The 22,053-nt window shown below is 41.2% G+C and overlaps 1 protein-coding gene across 1 annotated transcript in view; it reads right to left on the reverse strand.

Annotated features, from left to right (window-relative positions):
• Positions 1-22,053, reverse strand: part of SNTB1 (syntrophin beta 1) — a 115,800-nt gene that overhangs the window by 49,859 nt on the left and 43,888 nt on the right. The window contains exon 2 of the mRNA XM_074145009.1: positions 7,234-7,450. Within this exon, the coding sequence (XP_074001110.1) occupies positions 7,234-7,450 (217 nt within the window). The remainder of the gene's footprint in view (positions 1-7,233; positions 7,451-22,053) is intronic.

Here is a 22,053-nt window from a genome sequence, read left to right on the forward strand (position 1 = left end):
AGCTCCAGTTCCTACAGGGTTGGAAAACTGCCCTTTAGCAAGATAGATGATTGCAGCTTCCAAAATACACCAGCGATTGCAGAGCTGCCTGAAAAGCAGATGATGTAGATAATAGAGGACTATCAGACAGCCCAGCATGAACCAATTATTAATTCTAGCAGTTAATGATTTGCCCCAAAATTCTGTTATAAGAGAAGAAATGCAATGTTCCAGGTCTCTCACCTGACAACCCCTGCCCTGAATGCATTGACCCTGGCTACCAAGGAGGGTCCCACAGCCATGCAGCTTAGAGGGGACATTGCCTGGCCATTCATCCATCCCACCACTCCTCTCCTCTCCCCCTTCTGCCCACACTCCAACTTCTTCCCTCTCCTACCCTCAGGGTATTGAAGGGAATGCTGTAAATGCCTTTTTAACTAAATCACCTAACTTCTCTCAGCTTGAGAAGAAAGAAGGTAGATAAATCTCAAGTGCCGCCTACTTATTCATCCCTTCCAGGAAAGAGCAGATTCTGGGGGCAGACTAGCAGTTACAGTACTATAAACAAACAAGAAACATCCAACATTACACAAAAGGAGGATTTGGATCCATAACAGTAAAATAGTTGGGAGCTAAGGTTAAAACCACACATTCGCCTTGATCTTAAATTCACTACACTTTGTGGGCAAGGATGTAAAGGGATTCGCAGTGGCAGAACATCCATCTATAACAGACCATGCACACTGCGATAGCCTAGCACAACAGGGTGGTTTAAGGGTGAGGGGAGAGTCAACCAGTTTCCTCCGATTATCGGCATTTTTGTTCTTTTTGGGATTTGAACTACGTCCTTTCAAGTTGCTTTACTTTAATGTTGGGATTGTTGATTTCTTCCCTCATTTAACAGTAATCTAAACAGATAATAAACACAGCCCACCAGGAAAAAAAAAACAAACCACAGTAACAAAAATTATTGATATAAATCAGGACTTTGACTCTAGCAGGCTCAATGACTTCTTCAAAGGACTTATTGATATTCAAATAGCAAAACATGTCTGTACCAATAATGATAATTAAGTGCTATATGCCTTTCATCCAAGGATTTCAAGCTGTAGCTCACAACAACACTGCAAATTAAGTACGAACTCTCCATTTCACAGAGATTTTGTCTACAACCAGAGACAGCTCAATAACAGCACAAGGAACAAGGCACAAATTCCTTGGGGAGGTTTAGAGAGGGATTTTTAATACTGGTAATGCACCCATTATAGTATCTTTATCTTTTTTGCATCCCCCATGCATACATAAGTCCTTTCTCTTTCTTTTACCCACACACAACACATGGTAACAGAGAAAAGACCCAAGTTTCCTAAACTTGAGGCCAGTCCTGCTAAATCTGTACTGTCCATTAGGAAGGGAAGATTTCTGCCTCCCCAGGAAGCCCCACAGAACCACTGATGTCCACCCAGGGCCAATGCAGCTCCAGCGTGGTGCAGTAGTGACAGCACGGCAACGGAAATGGTCCCTCACCTCCTTAGGCCTGGGTCTAGGGCTCAGCCTTTGCCCAGTACCACACTCCACCTGTGCCAGTGTCATTGGCTGAGCCCAGTCTTTTCAAACTACCTCTTAACAGGCAAGAGGCAAAAAGCAACACAAATGGGACCTACGCACCACAAGAGCAGCCGTAACTCCTTCTCGGTACCACGGGCACACCCTCCATGGCATAGTGCCCTGTCCTTTGCAAGCCCCACACCAGGTATGCGACTCAGAGGATCCGCTCCCTCATCAGTGGGGAAAAAACCTGGACTGCAAAGCTACACAACTAAACCACACTGCTCTTCAAGGAGAATCCAGCCTTTGCTTTGCATACCAGTGGCTTCTTGTGCCTGGCAACATCAAAGTATGGTCCTGTTTACCAAGCAGGAAACAGGCAGGGCAGAGGCATGACCCAGCCCACGCTTTCATCAACAAGACGTCCAGACTCTTCTGCACTGCCTAATACTTGCCTCCCTGCCCTATCGGTCACCCAGCATGAGCTTGAAAAGGTGCAGGAGCTAAATGTCTGTCATTCCTTCTATAGAATAGAATATTTCAATAGAATATTTCAACAGAATACTTCAGCTGAAAGGGACCTGCAATGATCATCTAGTCCAACTGCCTGATCACTTCAGGGCTGACCAAAATTTAAAGCATGTTGTTAAGAGCATTGTCCAAATGCCTCTTAAACACTGACAGGCTTCGGGCATCGACCACCTCTCTAGGAGGCCTGTTCCAGTGTTTGACCAGCCTCTTGGTAAAGAAATGCTTCCTAACGTCAAGTCTGAACACGTCAGGTCTCATAGTCCTTTTAAAATAAAATAGCTGTGGTTTGGATCAACAGTGAAACTGGGAGTGCTGGCAGGTTCCAAACTACACACGGTCATTTTTTGAAGAGTTTTACCGAAAAGGCATGGAGTTTCTACTAGTAGTCCAGACATCACATTTATAAATAATCAGCCTCACAGCTGAAAATACATCAGAAAAACATTCAGAAGTCCATTTTTGGATAGTGCTGTCCTATATTAGTGTCACAGCTCCCTGACTTCTAAAGATGCTTGTCTTTTTATTTCATCTTCACACTCTTCTGCTAACTTCTGTTTGTTATCAGAATTCATGGCTCAAGATTTTTGGCACAAGGACTGGTTTTTACTATGTCCTATTAAATCCGGTTGAAACTCAGTTTTTATTTTAAAGAAGTTTCAACTTTCCTTTTTATGCCTTATTGTAACAAAATTAAATAAATCCAAATTCATGAGAGTTTGGTCAAAATTTAAGATTTTGAAATTTCATTTTAAAATCACACAGGAACATTTCGTGCTTACATAGCTTCTCCATTGATGTCACACGAATTACTACACAAAACGTTAAGCCTCACTGACCCTGTTACTGTGCATCACTGATGTGTTATTATACAATGCAAGAAAAACATTTTAAAAAGAATGTGTGCAAAAAGAATCAATTTGGGGAGTGACAGCTTCACAATAAATATTGCAAATTCTTTTTTTTCAGTGAATCAGTACTTCCCAATGCAAAAAAAAAATATAAATTAATCAAAGTAATGAAGCAGCTTAAGTCCATAGGTGCGTTTGGAGTAAGCAGGTTTCAGTCTGGCTCACACCCCACTGTCATCCCAGGAAGCTCTGGCAATTCCCAGCCACAGTTCAGTGCACAGAGCCCAGGATTCCACCCAGTTCTTCTACCACCTTTAAAACATACCTGGTGAATTTTGAGATGCTAGAGCGAGTCCAGAGAAGGGCAATGAAGCTGGTGAGGGGTCTAGAGCACAAGTCTTATGAGGAACGGCTGAGGGAACTGGGGTTGTTCAGCCTGGAGAAAAGGAGGCTGAGGGGAGACCTTATTGCTCTCTGCAACTACATGAAAGGAGGTTGTTGTGAGGTGGGGGGTCGGTCTCTTCTCCCAAGTGATGGACAAGAGGAAATGGCCACAAGTTGCATCAGGGGAAGTTTAGATTGGATATTAGGAAAAATTTCTTTACTGAAAGGGTTTAACAATCATTGAACAGGCTGCTCAGGGAAGTGGTGGAGTCACCATCCCTGAAGGTACTTAAAAGACATGTAGATGTAGCACTTAGGGACATGGTTTACTGGTAGTCTTGGCAGTATCAGGTTTAGAGTTGGACTTGATGATCTTAGACGTCTTTTCCAACCTAATTGATTCTATGATTCTGTGATTTTATCTTCTGACTGTAATTCTCAGTTCAACCCTGAAATGGACAATAGATATGGGAAGTTCTCCGTGTGTCCTTGGTATGAAGTCTATGAACTGCACCTGTACTTGCTGTGGTGCTGCCACTGCATGCAGCTGGCACCACGCTGCTGGGAAGCTGCCCTTGGCTCATTTTTCCCAGCTTCAAACCCAAAGCAAACCTTTACAATCAATCAGAGGGCCAAATCCTGCCAGCAGGTATGGCGACTAACATGATTCCTAAGACTGGATCCCTGCTGAAGTTTCCTCTAAGAATCACACTTCCTGTCACTGGAAAAATGTGATCTGTGCACACTAAGTGCTGGCAGTATCAGGCCCACACTTCCTGGGTTTGGCTGAATGAAGTGCAAGCAGGATTTTAGGGTGATTTCAAAAGCAAATGAGAAAGTGTTTTCAGTCTGCACAGCACAGCCTCATTCCTACCAGGAACGTCATGCCTCCTGTGATGTGTACAGAAGTACCTTTGTATTATGCCCCAAGACTTTAAAAGCAACAACAGAACAAATTTCACCTCAGAGATCTATTTCCCTTTCCCCCCCCCCCCCTCCTGTTCCTTAATATCATCACCAGAAATTGATGAAAAGCTTTTTATACTGCAGTAAGATTTACTGCTTATTGGTATAACTATCTGTGACCGTTCCCAGAAGTACCTTCACTGGGAGCGGATGCTCCTTTGTGAGGTCTGACATTAACCTTTAATACTGCCACCAATAAGGACACTTACCAGTGAAAATGCAGGCAAAAAACAGATTTAAGTAGTGATTATTTTAACCCAGTTTCTTTCAGCCTAAAATATAACAACGGCCCCTGTGTCTAGAGGAGAATGACATGGATGCCACTAAGATGTTCTGCATCATTCTTCCTGTTGCCATATTTGTACTATTAAAAAAATTTTCCTACACACTAAGTTTGCCATTGGTTTGTGTTAAGGATCTTCTCCTTGGTATCTTACAACTTTTTAAATCAGGTAACAGGGAAGACAATTCCCTATCTCCTTTAGAATGAGCCCACAGGAAGGTTAGGTGAAGCAGACATCTGAGAACCACTGGCTCTAAAAGCACCAGACTTCACTCCTGCTCTGAAATAACCAGCTCACAAAAACCATCTGGGAGCAGACACAGACTTAGCAATCTCTCAACTGGGGCCAGTCTTCAGGGAGAAGCAGAAGTCCTATGCAGGGCTACCAGCTCTAGTGGGAAAACCAGATGTGTAACTTCCTCTGTGCCTGCTAAATCTACATTCACCCCAGCTTTCCAAGAAATGGAGATGTTTCAGTGCCAACAATCAGGTATTTCTTCCTGGGTCTTTTAACATAGGTATCTTCCCATGCTGAACATTGAACCAGTTCAGCCTGGTCCTACAAGGCTGCTGTGACATGGCCTCCAGCCTGCATTGGAGAAACATCTGCTCAGAAAACCTCATACTTTCTATGTCCATGCTTGATCTTAGACAAAAATTAGCTCAGCTATAGTCCAAAGGAGCCCTTTTATTGCCAGGATATGCTTTGGCAGCCTGCCAGCATGTTATTCTAAAACCATCCAGCAAAGTGACACCATCAGTTATAAGATCTATGTGTGTCAGGTCACTGGGTTATAAAACAGAAGTGTCATAAGCATGTAAGGACATGGTTTGGGCTCTGCTGTGAACAAAGATCAAATTATTTTTGTGGAATCAGATTACTATCTTGGGATACACTCCAGTGGGAAAGGGTCACTGCATTATTATAGCAATACTGGGAAATCAGTATTCAGAATTGCTAAAAAAAACTGAAATAGGTAAAGATGCGAATCAATGGGATGCTACTATTACACTGCAGCTAGCACGGTGGTGAGGTACTATATGCTTGGATGGAAAAATCCAGCTTAGACTGTACACGCACTGTGTTGGACTACAGTAAAAATCAGAAGTCACTCTTTCCACAGGAAATGACAGCCACACAAAATTTAAACCATGATAATAAGCAATATGACTCTCCCACGCGTTACTTCCTAGTAACACCTAAGAACACATACATTTGTAGCACACTTTGAAAAAGTCATCTCCATCGCAGGAGTATCACGAGCAATGAGTGTGTGTCCCTCTGAATCAGTCCTCCCAGCCTTCAAACAAAACTGAGGACCAGGAGAGTGACAGAAGCTGGGAACTAAAATACAGTCCAAAAAGAAAAAACAAAAGGGGAGGGGGGAAATGCTGAAAGAATGAAGCCAATGTGTAAAGCATTGTTACATTGTGCTGATTCAAACAATGTTTGACCTGCATCGGTATTTTAAAAATACACACCATGGCAGAGAGAACGACAAACTCTCAAGCTAGTGACAGAACTGTCAAACCTCAGCATGTTAAACCACACAGATAAATGTGGAAAAAAAAAAAAAAAGTGGCTGATATCAAGGACCATCTTGATTTAAACTTGAGAAGGACTGCTAGTGTAATTGTTGTTTTACAGTTGCACTTCTGTAATGGTCGGCTATCTCTGACTATGGTGGTAATCACTTGGTGAGATGAAGAGCAGAAGCAAAGTTAAGCAATACTAAATAATAGAGCATGGAGGGGGGGAAAGAGAACCCTTAAAAGAAGGTCAGACAAATATAAAAAAAACAAAGAAGGAAAATTACACAGCTACTGATAAAGTTTCTGAATTGCAGTGCAAGAGATTACAGGGGAACCCGTCCTCCCCAAACCCCCTTCTGCTCTCCCCTCTTCTCCTTATCCTTCTCTGCAAATAAAAATGTAACTTTTTTTTATGCCTATACATAAGTGCTGAGAATCAAAGGCATTGCACCCAGCTTCTGGGCAAGGCAGCACACTGCAGAAAAACAAAAAGGCCATTATTTGGATGGAAGACTCAGCCTGTATTACTGACTTGACTGGTCCCTTTTTTACTAGCAGCTGTTAGAGCAGGGATCAGAGAGTGTGCTGCTGTGGTGCAGCTGTTCCACATATGTTATAAATAAGGGCTATTAAAAGCTCATCCTATTTTTAACATTATGAAAAAAAATCAAGAAGTCACAGAAATTTCCCATTAATGTGTTGTAAGTGGAACTTTTCTCCTATTCTTGACTTTAATGCCCAGAACTGAATGGACAAAACAGGCCACTCTTAAAATAATATTCATTTAAAATTAAAAGAAAAGAAAATGCAATTTAATGGAATTAGATTAGGCCAGTCCGGAAGATGTAACCAATTAGCGTGTACAGTGTCTTTTCCTTCAAAAGCAGACACTTAATCAGGATGAAAATAAACTCCTGTGATTCTATTTCTAATAAAAATGTTGGATTACCACACTGAAGAGTTTCTCTAACACAACCCAAAAGCTGAACCCAGACACCACCACCCGCCCTTCCCAAACTGGTCCTTGCTTGGCCCTCACTGGGTTGCTGTGTGTGACCAGATCCCACAGCCAGCTCCTCCTCACCAACCCCACTGCTGAAAAGATCAGCAACAATTCAAGGCAAAGGTAAAATTCCAGCCCTGGGCAAATCCTTTGCTCACCTGTTTTCGGGGTCCGACACTGTCATGTTGCGTGTCACGTAGCACATCTTGAGTGGTATTGTCTTCTTGTCTCTGTGGATGGAGAGTGAAAGCTGCGACAGGGGGTCAGCAGAGGTACAACCCAAGCGGGGAGACTCTGGGGGAGGTGTCTCCCACCCAATTTCTGAAACAGGAGAGCCTTTTTTCACATAGGGGGTTGCTTCTCTCATGTATTTCACTATAGAAAAAAAAAAAGAAAAAGGAAAGTAATAAATAAATGCATATTCGGTAGTTGCATCCCATGTGAGTTCTTTGAACTGTTGCCAGCCCTCAGCGCTGTTTATTATTTCTAGTCATCCAGCATCATGCCATTGGAAGCTGTGCAGATACAGAAGATGAAGATCTGACTCCTGCCCATCTCAGTAGGGTGCAATGAGTAAAACAAGGGAAAAGAACAGAATCAGCGAAATAAGAACATATAGCTAGTGTAAGGCCAGGAGAGCCATACAGCTTCCATTTGACAGGCTGTAAGTCCTCATGCAGCAATTCCTTTGTACAGAAGCTGTGAGATAGCTGAGCTATAGGGAAGTTTTTAAGAAAGACATTCAACCAAGGGACAGTGAATCTATTATTCCGCTATCTAAAATATTCCAGTGATACTCCAAGTGCTGCAGCCTCACATCTTGCTTCTGGTTCATGCTTGTCCATGTCCTGCCACTGATCTCGACAGCTATTTCTGCTTGCTGGGAAGCAGTTTTAGCCAGTCTACTTGTACATACATATATGAAGTAAACAAAAACCAATTCACCTCTTTGACTTCTCTCAGGGAAATAAAATTGAATTCAAGCCTTTTGTGAGAGTGGAGGTGTCAGATTAGATCTCTTCTCAGCCTCTTCCAATGCCTTTTTCCAGTATGGATAGGAAACGTAAATGTAGGAATCCCAAATGGTCATACTTGTATTCAAAAATCAATACCATTTTTACACTTGTAATTTGTATTCCCCTCTTTATGCAGACAAATATTGCAACATTTTCCCTCCTCTTGAATTCTTTTGGCAGTTCAAGATCACTTTAGCTTTTGCTTTTCGTGTGCTTGGCAAATCTACCAGCCACAGGCTCTTTCTCCTTCACAAACCTGACGGAGCTCAACCAAGAAAAGACCTCACATTTAAGCACCCTGGTTAAATGTATATATCCAACTTACACAGCTGTGGCTGCCTAACTGGCTATTGCCACTTGATTATACCCATGACTCAAACAGCGACGACACAAATCGAAAGGTCAGGAGCACCGTGAACTTATTTAGGGAAGTTATTAAAATGCCATGAGAGATTATTTCAAGGAAATGGTGCAGATCATCATGTTAGCTCAGCTGAAGAAGCTGGGAATGACTGAGTAACAAAACGACGGGTAAATTACAAAAGGGCATTGTGGTGAAGGAGGTTAAATTAGGGAAAGCAGACTGCAGTTTTGAAGTTCAAAGTGAAAGCAAGGGAAGTATTCAGAGGAATGGAGAAGAAAATGCTGTTTCTGTCAAAACCACAGATAGGGTGAGTAATTTCAGCAGCACTTTTTCAAGGCACTCCGTAACAGCTTTACTGAGAGATACCTGTGCAAAACTACAGTGTAGGCTCTGTGAGCATCTATTGACATCTTTTCTCTAAAATATGTTAGCGCACATCTTGCTGTTGCTTGCTCTCTCCTTTTTAACAAATATGTTAATTTCAATTATAAGGACTTTTGTACTAGTTATTTTACAGAATATTCCTCATTTGTGATTTATCAGAAATGCTGTTCTACCCAACACCATTGCTTTGATTTCTTTTCCGCATACTATTCTGAGTGATTTTTGAAATTAATTTCTTCCCTGCCAAAGAAGTGGAGGTGTCCCTGCCCACGGCAGGGGGGTTGGAACTCGATGATCTTTAAGGTCCCTTCCAACTCTAACCATTCTATGATTCTATGATTCTGCCAGACTTCCCTAAACTATTTAAGGCAAAAGGTGTTGAGACTGATTTTTTGATCTTTTTGTAGACATCTACCTAGAGTCCATTATCTAAAAACCTGTGTCGCCTAACTCTCAAAACCAGAGCTCATCCTCGGGTACTCCATAAATTACCTGATTTTCAAAGGTGCTGAAAATAAGTAGTTTTAGTCAGTGTCATAAAGATATTGGTTTTAGCAGTAGGTGTCTCAGTTTGGATGCACTCATAGCCTTTGGGAAATAGAGAGACTGAACACATACAGAGGTGGTGAATCTATTCCTGTTTACACTGAATGGATATGACTGTCATTAACTTAGATGGAAGGAACAGCTGAAGCTGTAAAAATCACATTTGAGTGCATGCAAAATTTTGTTCCCTTTAAAATTAGAGATTATCAATTAATCTGTTGAAAAAAGTAATCCAGCAGGCTTTTGAGCACTGTTACAGTGACATGCCAGCAAATGTGATGCTAAATAAAGGTCCAGGTCTCAATAATGTAGCTATTTCCTCTGTGCTATTTTCATCCTCTTTCAGCAGAAGCTATATGCATTAGACCTGAGCATCTTTTCACTAAGCAAAGGAGAGAGGGGCAGGGAGAGGAAGGAAACCGAAGTGAAAAATTTGTCTCTAAACCTAAACAAGAACACAGAACATGAATTTAATTCCCCAGAGACGGGTGCAGAAGAACAGAGCCGCCCCTTCCACGTGCCAAGAAGCCAAGTTTCCATGGGATGCACTGGTGAGTTTGTGGCAGGCAGCTGCACTGTTTCAGAAACTCCTGTGAAAGAGGAAGCAGGAGGAGAGAGCAGAAACACAGCCCTCTTTCCACAAACCCAGTCTCAAACACAGCAAAAGCCAAGAAAATTACCTTGAGGAAAAATGTCCTATGAAAAATCCTGCCAACGTCTGACCTCCCAGACATCTAGTTTCTACTAACTCTCAAAAGGAGATGAATGCTCAGCCCCAGAGACTTACATGAATAAACCCATTAATAAACTGGTAAATTGCTGGACACCATCTTCCTACAAAATTCTACGGGAGGATTAAAAAAATAAGTGAATACAGGTTTTCCGTAAAAAAAAAAAAAACAAACACACACACACACGTGAACAAAAAACCCCAAAGCTTTAGTAGTTTTCTACAAATTAATTCCTACTTCCCACTAAATACAAGCACAGCTTTCTAGATTCACGCTGAATGCTGCTGGGTTTTACAAATCAGACTTTATGGCTCCTGCATATTCAAATGTGTTTCATATTTTAAAAGCCCCCAATGGATACATATAAATGCACAAATGGAATATTGGACTGGAAGAGGTGGCAGAACTTGATCCATTTATATAACTTTTTGTATTATTTAAATTTCAGAGCCAATGTTTTCCATTTGCCCCATTAACATCCATAATTACATGTCTATAACCAAAGTCCAGTTTATGAATTTAGCTGAAATAAGGCACATGCTATTCAGATGATTCATAAGTTTTATCAGCAGTTATTTCCTATTTACATCTAAACTCGGGATGCAAATACTGCAGAACACTCTGTTTTAGACCACGCACCAGTAAACCTACTATACACACAGCAATTTATGGTGACCGCACACGTGTCTACATTTTGCAGTCTGTCCATTAACCAGTTCTTAATCCACCCAGTAAAAAAACAGTTGATACCAGTATGTGTAATAGGCACATTCCCATTCCACACTCTACTATCTGAGAATCTTGAATGCAGCACCATTAATGTATAACTGAAGTTATACAATATAATTCCATCATCAAGTTTTAAAACCAGAAAAAAATATGATACAAACTATTGGACATTAAAGTAATAATGTGGGTAATATTCTGTTTTCAGACCATTGCACTCAAGAGCTAGATTTCCCTTTGGATACAGTAGCACAAATCCAGGTATTGACTGAAAAAGAAAGCGACTATAGAGATCTCTGTTTTTATATATTGCCAAAGAAACCACCGAAGAGATTAACCCACCCACCCCCCCAACTCAAATTTAATAAAATTAAATAAGGCATGTCATTGTATGACAACTCTGAATCACGTATAACTATTCTATAGGTATGTATATATATGCCTTTAGAATAGATACATATCTCTAGTATATATACAAATATTAAATATATATTTATATTAAAATGCTACGTTCTTTAAGACCACCAGAATGTACTTTGCAAACACAGAAACCAACATGCAGGGACTGAGAAAAAATTCTAATGGTTTCATTATTATAACTCAATTTACTGATAGACTGCAATTTCAGTCGAGAGCTGTCTAAACTTATCCATTTGATTCTATAGCTCAACCTCAAAGATCCTTATATTCAGTACTAATTACTGATCCATGCCCTTTTGGTGCACCACTAATTAGAAACTGCGGTCAAGCAATTAAAATTGCAATCTCCGGAGCGCCCCTCCCCACAAAGAGGAGAGGAAGGGAAGTGGCAATCAAATGAATTAATCTACTGATACACACTGAAATACTTCACATTTATTTTTTGATTTGCAAGACAGGCAATGTAGCTTCCAAAAGAGCACTTCATTTATAGGCAGGGCTGCCAAGTCCCAAGTCTCCACAATTAATCCTTTGTTACTGTTCACAGTTGACTTTGTTTTTTTCTGGGGTGAAAGAACCAGGCTTTTAATGAGAGAAATACTACAGACCAGCTTGGTCAGGTCCTTGGCCAGACGCAGTTCTGAGGAACTGGGACTCCTCTGACACATTCAGACTGTTTCCTAGGAAGGAAGACAAAGACCACTGAAGAGAAGCCAGCACTCCCGAGAAAAGTTCTTTCGTTACTATAGGAATGAGGACAGGATGTGTAGGTTTACAACATGAAAGCAAAAGGAACAACAGGCCTGAATCTGCTCAAAAAATACGATCAAGGAATTCCCCCTTTGCAGGGGAAAAAGCACAGTCTCCTCTTTATGCATTCGTTGTCTCCTAAGTACGTACTCAGAGGCAACTACCAAATCTAACAAGAAAACATCAACCAGAAACTTCTTGAGGCTATTTTCAAAGCATGCGCTAATGTTACTGATATCTATACCCAAAAAAGACTGGTTTTTGAAAGTTCCCATAAACACGTCTTCATCTGGTCTGGTTTCTGCAAGGATGAAAGATGGTTCAGAGAAGAGGAGCTAGGCAAGTCCTCCACCATATGTAAGATGTTTTAAGATTGCATGTAGGGATCAACCTTTGGAGTCACTCAAGCCCACAAATTGAACATGATGAGATCAATTGCTTTTATCAGCTTATTCAGTATGAAGGGGCTGTTTGATTCATCTGTGCTGAAGCGAGTACACCAGGCCACCTGCAAGGGTATTGTGGGCAGCACGGCATACAAAAACTTTTCTAGCAAAAATGATTCTTGGTTAGTTTGAGAAGAGCTGCTAATGCAGAACCAGAGAAGGCCCATCCTGCAGACACATAGTTCCCACCTGAAAAGGAGGAAATAAATGAAGACAAACACTTCTGAGGTTGTAGATAGTGTCATTGCAAGTCCAAGTTAACAACTCTGAGCCATCTAACAGCTGCTGAAGTGATACTGTCCCAAAAAAAAAAAGAGTGGACAGTAGCAAAGCTAGAAGTAATCACTGCTAGTATGCGGCCTTCAGAAGGGCAGATCAGCCAAGCAAGTCAATCACTCAGCACAGTTGTGTCATTTTGCTTGATGGAACATTAAAAGGGAGAATTTGCAGTCTAGCAGTTTTGGCAAGGCACAAGGCAAAATACCCCAAAGGGTTTCAAAGCTAGTAGTAACTGAAAGGAGAAGTCTTGCCATAAAATTTATAGACTGTGCACAAGCAATGCCAACATAACTGCAGAGTATTTCACACTATTGCCAATGGAACTGAGATTAACAGAGCTGGAGAAAGGTCTACTGCCTTAAAATTAATTTGGTCTCATGATCTCAGAATTTGCCTGCTAGGTTTTATATTAGACACCAAATTTCCACTAAACTCAAGCAAACCACACACCCTATAGTGAAGACACTGTATAAAAATGAGAAGAGAATCTGTCCAGCTGCCGGTGCTATTATCAAAACTAGGACACAAATAGTTGAAGAAAAGAGTTATGAATCAGATAATCTATGAAGATGTGTAGCATGACCCTTTCAACAGCTTTAACATGGACATAAACCAGCAACCAGTCAACAATCCTGCTTGTGAGTGTTTCTACTCCATTTCCTACAGAAACATCTGTTACTATGTTCAGACAAGTAGCATCCATTAACATCATCTACTTTCCCCTGTGCTGAAAGGGATTTGAAATAGTAAACCTCTTGATCTGCCAAGAGCATCAGATCTCCACCTCTGGGAGATGATATAAGTTAGTTAAAATAAACACCTTGTGAGACTACAAATCCCCTTTATGCTTTGGCCATTTCTCATACTGTAGTGAGACTAAGTTGAATTTACATTTTTTGCTGTTTGTAAATTAATTCAGTCGAATTCAGCATATGTTGCTTCATATCTTAAAGAAACAGGCTTGGATCTAAATTGTAAGGGGCTGTTTTTAAAATCCTTTTAAAAATATTTTCAATGTATGCACTTAGATGGAAGACATGAGTGTTTTGAAAGAGTAACTTCAGAAAGACCCAGCAGAGAAACATGCCTTTAGGATAAAGTTTATCTTAAGGTAGGCCATTAGCAATTAGTGACAAGAGACTGCTGGTAGGCAACCAGGCTTCAAGTTCAAGCTTTCAGTGGGCTACAGACAGGCTGGGTGAAAAAGATCAACAACTGCATTTTAGAAAGATAAAGAATACTTGACAGCGTTCCTTTCAATTAGCAACTGCTTTTATAAAAAAGGTGGAGCAACATTAATTAGTGCTGTAAGCACCATCACACGCTTGCACCCAGAAAATGAAGGCAGTTCCTTTTCAAAGCACCTTGCAATCAGCAATTCTGCGTGGTTAAGAGCATTTCTTTGTCAATGAGGCAAGAAGAGGGGCTGTCCAGACAGCAGATCAAGGGATTAGCATGTCCAGGCCCCCATCAAATGGGAAAAAACGGGCTGCTCTCAGGAAGCCATGCAAGGGTGCAACCTGTGAAATCCCGTGGTTTTGATAACCCGGATAGAGTACAGTGACCAGCCACATTGTGTTATCCATAGCAGGTCTCAAAAAATGTAACTCACCACCAAAGATGTCTTAGAAGTCAAGAAACTACAGGAGAAAATTTAGGAGCCACAGGCAGCCCCTGCAGATGTCTTCTCATTCCCACTTGCACCAGGGACATCCCTTTTCCCCTCTGATTTCAGCACTTATGGAGCTGGAGATAACACTCCCAGACCATCCTATGCTTTGGTGTAACACCAAAAAAATCTTCAGAGAGTTACTTTTCCTTGAATTCTTTTCCTGAGGCTTTGCCTATGATGTGAGCTGAATTCAGCCACTGATTCCCAGGGCCTGATGCTCCCCCCTAGTAAACACTTCTTTAACCCGATCCGAGTTTCCTCAGTGCAAATGTTTCTAGGGAGTGAAGGCTTTAAATGTCTTCTTATCTTACACAGCATATCAATTCTGTCAACTGCAAAACCTAGTAAATGCTAATTAATTTTCATTCCTCCACAAAACCACAGTTTTATACTCCACATCAAGCAACCATGAGCAAAACACACAACCTACTCCCCTCCAGTCTACATTAGAAAGCCTGAAAGCTCCGCTTGCAGTCAGCATTTCCCACCCACTGCTCCCTGCCATCACTTAGAGCTGGCCGCTGCTAACCATCCCCTTTCAGCTCCTTTCTGAGTTACATCACCAAGTCCTAATAATAAAGTACATCTTTGAGGTTAACAGCACACACACTCAAGGAAGCAGCGAGGCCAAGCTTCAATGCTGGGGCGAGATCTTCGTGTTTCTGTTCAAAATAGCTTAACGGAAACTGAACAAACATGAACTTTGGTCACACAATCACAGTGAAATCTGAGGCTGGGTTACTGGCTTGGTTCAGAGCTCTAAATACGTGACACTTACTAGCACTTGAGCTGATGGAGTGACCAAAAGCAGTCACAGGTTGTCGGTAATCTGGTATACAAAAACGTCAAATTGGCAAATTAATAATAAACTAAACGGAGACTCTTTACAGTTGGCGTTCCTCAGTACTTTCCATTATGATTTCTATTACTCATACCTACTACACTGAATGTGTTACAGTTTCCTTCAACTGATTTAGTTTCTTTTAAATTTCAAAGTTACTGTTCCAATAAATTGGATATATTCAGTTCTGGTTTTTGATATGTCACTAATGACAAATGCATGAATTCTAGAGGCAGAGTCCCATAAGCTATTCATCTGTCTTCCAAAAATGTTACATACTTCCTCAAAATAAATCCAGACATCTCTCTCTCTTCATAATCTGAAAACCAAATATTAGCTTGTAAATACTCTGTAATCCCCAAAAGCACAATGTTTGGTTAAAAAGGAGATGCTTTGGCTTGATCTAGAAGGAGACACTGGCAGCATCTTGAAGAGCTTGTACTCAAAAGAAACACTACGCAGTGGAGAGCAGGGAGTAACTACATTGCACAAGTGTCCCTTATCTAATAAACTAAAAATTAAAAAAGACTACTGTCAAAACCTGCAAGCAGTAGCTATATAACTTACTACATTTTTATGTAAAATGCGACACAGCTCATTTGCTACATTGTTATGTGACATTATGAACTCTACAATTAGAACTATGCAAATCTTTCACAATGGAAGTGGAAAACATCTGAAACAGGCAATTTGGGAGCCGAACATGGAAATCAGCAGATACATTTTCAGAAAAAGCATTGTGGGACCCATGAGTCTCTCACTGATAATCAAACTGGAGCTTCTGGTTGTCTCCAAGGCACAGTGCTTCATAAGTCAAAAAAATTTTAAAAAAGGCTTTAGTTGCATGATATTAGGACTATGTCATCATACTCCATGTAACTCTGTGCAAAGTAAAACAGAAAAATGTGGCTTCACATAAAGCAGGGAAATGGAGCAAAATATATTTCTTCAGTGAACCTGCAGTACTCAGATTCCCAAGGACCATCTCCTACCCAATACTGACATATTGTCATATTGTCTCAGGAATAAGTTGATTCAGAATTTCTAATGTGCCACTCACGCTTGTTGTTCCCCCTCTCTGTTAGTATTTATAGATCCCTCTCCAATCACCCACACGCTCAGATGGAATTCAAGGTGTCTGGCATCACCAGCATGCTATAATTTTTCTATTTACATGAGTAATCTCAAGTGTCAGAACAAATATTTCAACCACTAGTGATTATGTGAAAAATACATCAGGGCATTACGGTTTTAGAGCACAGTGTTATTTCAGCAGTCACACAAATCATTAAGTAGTACAGGATAGACTGAAAATGGCACTCACTGAGGGAAATTATTATGCTGTGTATGATTGTACCTGCTTTACAGATGGCTAAACTGACACAGGCAAGTTAAAATGCCTTCCTCAAAGTCATGCAGTAAGTCAGTGACAGAGTTCTCAGCACTAAACTTAATTTCTACCCCTTTATGATTTTTCATTGTTAAACAACCCAAAGGGATCCCACTACCAGTGAAAATCGATTCATGAAGCCTACAGTCTTCTCTCTATAGGAAGACCTTGAAGACCTCCCAAGATCCCCAGGATTTATTTTGAAGAGCAGGGCTGCAATCACTTGAAAAATTTCAAAGTTCATCATTTTCATTCTTCACTGGACAACACTAAGAGCTTTGAGAAAGAACAAACTCGGGGCACTCATTCAGCTGAGAACTTGCCATATCTCCTGTGGCTGGGCTAACCATTGAAGGGCATCAGCTCACCATATAAGTCCTCTAGTTTCCAACCCAGCGGCCACATTCAGAACACTCAAGTGCCAGTGATTATAAATACTTATATCTATATGCATACGGGTACATAAATACAGACAGATAGATAAATATAATACGAACACTACTGAAGTTCAGTGACTTGGACTGAAAATTCCTATGAATGCCCATGTGCCTGCGCACCTCTCTCTCCTTTTCTCATTTGAACTGGGAATAATAAAGTTTGGTAAATTTGCAGAAGCATCCAGTCAGTTGTACACTGTGAGCCCACAGGAATCACTTTGCTCCATCAAAGACTACCATCTCCAGGCTGCCATGCCATCACAGTTGAATAGGAAAAGCCCAACAGCTTCTCTGACAAGACATAAGAAAATCTGTACAGTAGTCTTAAGACTTCTATATAACAAAGAAAAGAAAAAAGAAACACATCTAAGGAGGTCCCTAAATCAATCATGACGAACTGGATGAGTTTTTCTGATCAGAGGTGGGTATAATGTAGCAACCATATTTTTCTTTATTTCAAATGTGTCATAATGATAGCTTAAGACCACTTCTGCCTGATTCTGAAGTCCAAATGCAGTCTCAACTGCCTCTTCTCCACCTGAAGACATTCAGGTGGAGGAATCATAACTATATGTCCAGCAATGGCAATGAAAAGAGAAGGACAATGAAACATTAAGCCACATCCTTGTGCCTCAGTGCTTGGGCTTCTGTTTGAATAGAGCCCTTTTCTGCCAGAGATTATGGTTTTCTCTAGGAATAAGCCACCAAAACCCTAACAACAAACTACAACAATTAAAGAATAAGCACATTAGCCGTTAGCACAGGCTAAAAGGTAATCAGAAAGCACCAGCACTTTGAGCACAGGAAATTCTCAGAATTGCAGCACCCAAAGAGACCACTACTGAAACCCAACTGTGCTGACACAAGACCATGGCATCATGTGCTGCTGCTCTTTGCAGCTCAAAGTCTCCTACCGAGTTGACAGCTCTTCTATTCTCATCCCTGAGGAGCTGTAGTTACTGTACCTTAAAAACTGCCAATGATCCCTGATGGAATATGGTCCTCCTGGAACCGGGTGCATAATGCAATTTGGGGGTGAAAAAAAACCAGACTTTTTTTTTTGGCAAGTTTATTATTTTTAAATAGCATCATTTAAAACTATTCTGCAGACAGGATCTCAGAAATGAATTAGTGAACACAGGGAACAAGGGAAGCAGTGAAAATCCTCATAAAAATCCTGAATTCAGAAACAGATTTTTTTTTTCCATGAAATGGTTTTGTGGAGTGATCTGAAAAATACATTCTCATTCAAATCCATTTCTTTCTCTACAAATGAAATAGTACTTTGAGCTGACATTTTGATTTAAAATGTCTTTTTAAGATCAAACTCCTTTTCTAATAAATATTGCACAGTGTCCCCCACCATCCATTTTGTCAGATGGAAAATTCATACAGTTATGATTCCATTAGGTTTCTTTCAGTGGACTGGGCATTTAATCAATGAGAGCAAAGAGCATCTAAATAGGGTTAGGCTTCAAATTCCTTTCAGTGAGAAGTTAAATCCCCATTAGCTTTGAGCCATAAGCCCCCGTGGGTTTAGCATTGCAGCTTAAAAGATAACGCTGTAAGGGGTCACGGCTCTTTACTGTAGTACAGAAAGCCTATTTCACAGATGGTCCTGCAATAATAATGTAAATATAATCCTGTTTCAGTGGACACTTTATCCACCCAGAAAACAAGCAATGTTTTCTGTCCCAGAAAAAAATCACATTAATCTTCAATTTAAGGGCAAAGTAATTCTCTGCTTCATTGAGGCTTTATTACAGAGAACTACTGGGACTCGCCTGGTATCACACCAATGCCAGGGCCAGCGTGGTCCCCCCGCCTCTCCACAGGACAAGACAGACACAGGTTCTGTCAGCACCTGCTGAACAGCAAGCGCAGTTGACTCGGCACATCAAAACACATTTCCTCACTATGCCAAATGCCAGTTTTGACTGTTCCAGGTTAGGTCAAAGCCAGGTTAAAATAGTACAACCTATTGTTTTTCAGAGTCTGCAAACTGCCTGCCAAGTACTTTTTGGTCAACTAGCAGGGGAGGCTGATAACAGACATTGGAAAAGAACCTGGCAATTCCCAGCTGAGCTTCAAAGGGCTGTAATGAAATGCAACCCCAGTTCAAACCATCACAGAGAAAACTGCTTGTTTAATCAGTGAGAAGAATGCTAATTTGTTTGCCATTTGTACTACTGGAGCACTTACCAGGATTAGTGAAGAGCCAGGGCATGACAGCCTCAGATGCTGTGCAAACACAGAACAAAAAGCTGGTCCCCTCCCAAGGAGCTTAAAAATCAAGTACAAGTTAAGAGACAATAGGGACATGACAAGGAAATAAGCAGGCAGAAGAGCCTACGTAAGAAATCATGCATGTATCTCCCAGTGTTGTTACAGTTGTATTGTATTCCCCTGTAACAGAGACAGCTGTAGCAGGTGCTGTTTGTAAAAACACTGGAAAAACATGAGGAAGAAAAGGAAATACGAGTAGGGTGATACAGTTGCTAGGATGTGTTTGCAATTAATAGCAGCAAAAACTTTCCCTGTGTTGTTATCACTGCTGCTTCCCATGCAGGCACTCCACCAAGACTTAAACTTTCAGCACCATCTCAGGCATAAAAAGTATTTTGCACTGGAGTTGTTGCTTGAATTCTGCTGATAGATAGATAGATATTAAAACCATTTGTCCAAAGCAAGGATGGCTCAAGCAACTGGGAGCACTTAGCTAGACAAGAAAGCCCACCACAACCTGTATCAACAGGGGACTGGACTTGGGCACAGGTAATGCAAAGAGGAGTCCTCCATATATGTGCAGATTAACTGCAACTCTGCTGATCCTCATACTCACTGGCTTGACCTCACGTGTTCAGCCAAAAAGGGAAAGAAATCCTCCCTATATGTCTGTCCTCTAAATCCTGAGAATAATTCTCTTCCAATAAACAAGCTTTGTAAGGCAAAGGCAAACTGAAAGCAAAGGATGGTGTATGTGCACGCTTAACCCTTAGCATAACTGGTTTTCTTTATGCTCCAGTGTGGGAGTACCTTTGAAAAGAAGAGCTGAAAGCACAGCTTTTCAATCCAGATCACCTACGCTTTTACAGAGGCTTGGGGATACACAACTGGGATAACTATCTGCTTGAGGCTTGTTTGCTTTATTTAGTTCAAGGGCAGGTCTCTCTTGCTACTTGCAGAGAGCACAATCAGATATCAGTTTGGGTTTGGTTTTTTTTTTTTTTTTTTTTTTTTCCCCTAACAGCAGCACAGATGGGCACAGAAAAAAATAAAAAAAAAACCATCAAGAACAATTTCCGTCTCAAAGAGCTTCTGATCTCAGGATCACTTACAACTTCTGCCAAAGTCACTGGGTTCATCTTCAATGGGAATTAGATCAGGTCCAATGGTCAAAGCTGAAGATGTGAATAGGCTACAAAGAGGGAAAGAATGAGAAGTGGGAAGAAAACCAACCCCGGCAGGTAGCTGCATGAGTAGCTGTTGAACTCCAGTTTGCCAAGAAATATCCCAAATGGAATCACTGGAAAAGTTTTGACCTCAGCCATAAAGGACCATACCTCAGCGCGGATCACAAACACCGGTCTGTCTGTGTCCCTGAAGTCTGGGTGACTCTTCTCTCATCTTGCACACCAAAGGCCATCAGAATATTATCGAGGTATCACTGAAGAGATCACTCAAATAAGTAAGCTGACCTTTTGGCTTATTGCCATAGTAGGTTTGTGTTCCAGTTATTAAAGGACAACTTTGAAACTCTAGATTTCAGCAAATGTCAGAAACTGATAAACAACTCAATATTTATACGTGCTCATCTGCAACCCTTTAAAGACCACTTCTGCAGTTGCTTCTCTTGCAGAGCCCATAAGAGGCTGAAGTAAAGGTGGTGGCAGATTAAGAGCCTAAAGCAAAACTTTTGAGGAACCCTTTAAAACCAATCTGCCTGGTTGGTTACTGCATTTAAGAAAAGAAATGGGGAGCTGCAAGAGGATTTTAAACTAGCTAGGGGTGGAGGTATGCCTGTGATATTTACACATCTTCTACTATAGGAACTGTCAGAAACTTATTCACTGGGTGGGTAGATAATGGCCCACTAGTTACTAGAAGTTAGGAGCTGAGAATATTGCAGGGCTGCATACACTCTTTGTTTAACCAAGGGTTATTCTGTAACTCTTTTATTAAATGCATGACAGACTGGAGAGTGTACAAGCTGGAAAGAGAGAAGACCAGTTCAGAACTATGTGCCAGTACAAAGAGTCCTTCTAGGTCACATCAGCTTCCTCAAGACTCTTTTTCACACCCTTTATACTGCACTGCCTTGTTTCAGCTCAACAAAGGGCCAAATCATATCCTTCAGAGACAGGGCTGGAAAGACTCATGGGATTCTTCTAGGTTAATAGCACAATCCTTACACCTCAGTTTAGCTTACAACCTCTAAGATCTGGCTTACGCTCTGCACCTTACAGATTTGTGCTTAGCAAGCAGTGACATTAATGATCGATGGTCAGAAAGCCCTCTTCAACTAAAGTGTTGAGGAGGTAATTTAGTAGCAACAGACCAACAATATATACACAAGCCAAAACAGTAATATATAGACCTAACATACGCCATGTCCTAGGATGCTGTAATGGGGAACCTAGAGATTTCTGGCTCCCCAATCCTCCAGAAGCTGTTACCTGATCACAGTGATCCTACTCCCTCAGCCACCTGGACCAGATCTGGATTTGTTCTCTGCCACAAACTGCTCAGCAGCAGTCTCCCCTTCACACCAGCACCTGTCCCAGCCCCTTCCCTGCCTTCCTCCCACTGGCACACCCTGCAGATCCCTCTCTCACCCGCCCCAACAAGTGCCAGTCTACTCCATTCCCTGCCCAAATTGCCTCACCTTCCCTTTCAGCCTCCCCCTCTACAGCAGCAGCCTCTAAACTCTGCTGCAGAGGGGAAGGAGGGAAAAGAGGAGACACAGAGATAACCAC

This window comes from Numenius arquata, chromosome 3 (assembly GCF_964106895.1).
Source record: "Numenius arquata chromosome 3, bNumArq3.hap1.1, whole genome shotgun sequence".
NCBI classification, from domain to species: domain Eukaryota; kingdom Metazoa; phylum Chordata; class Aves; order Charadriiformes; family Scolopacidae; genus Numenius; species Numenius arquata.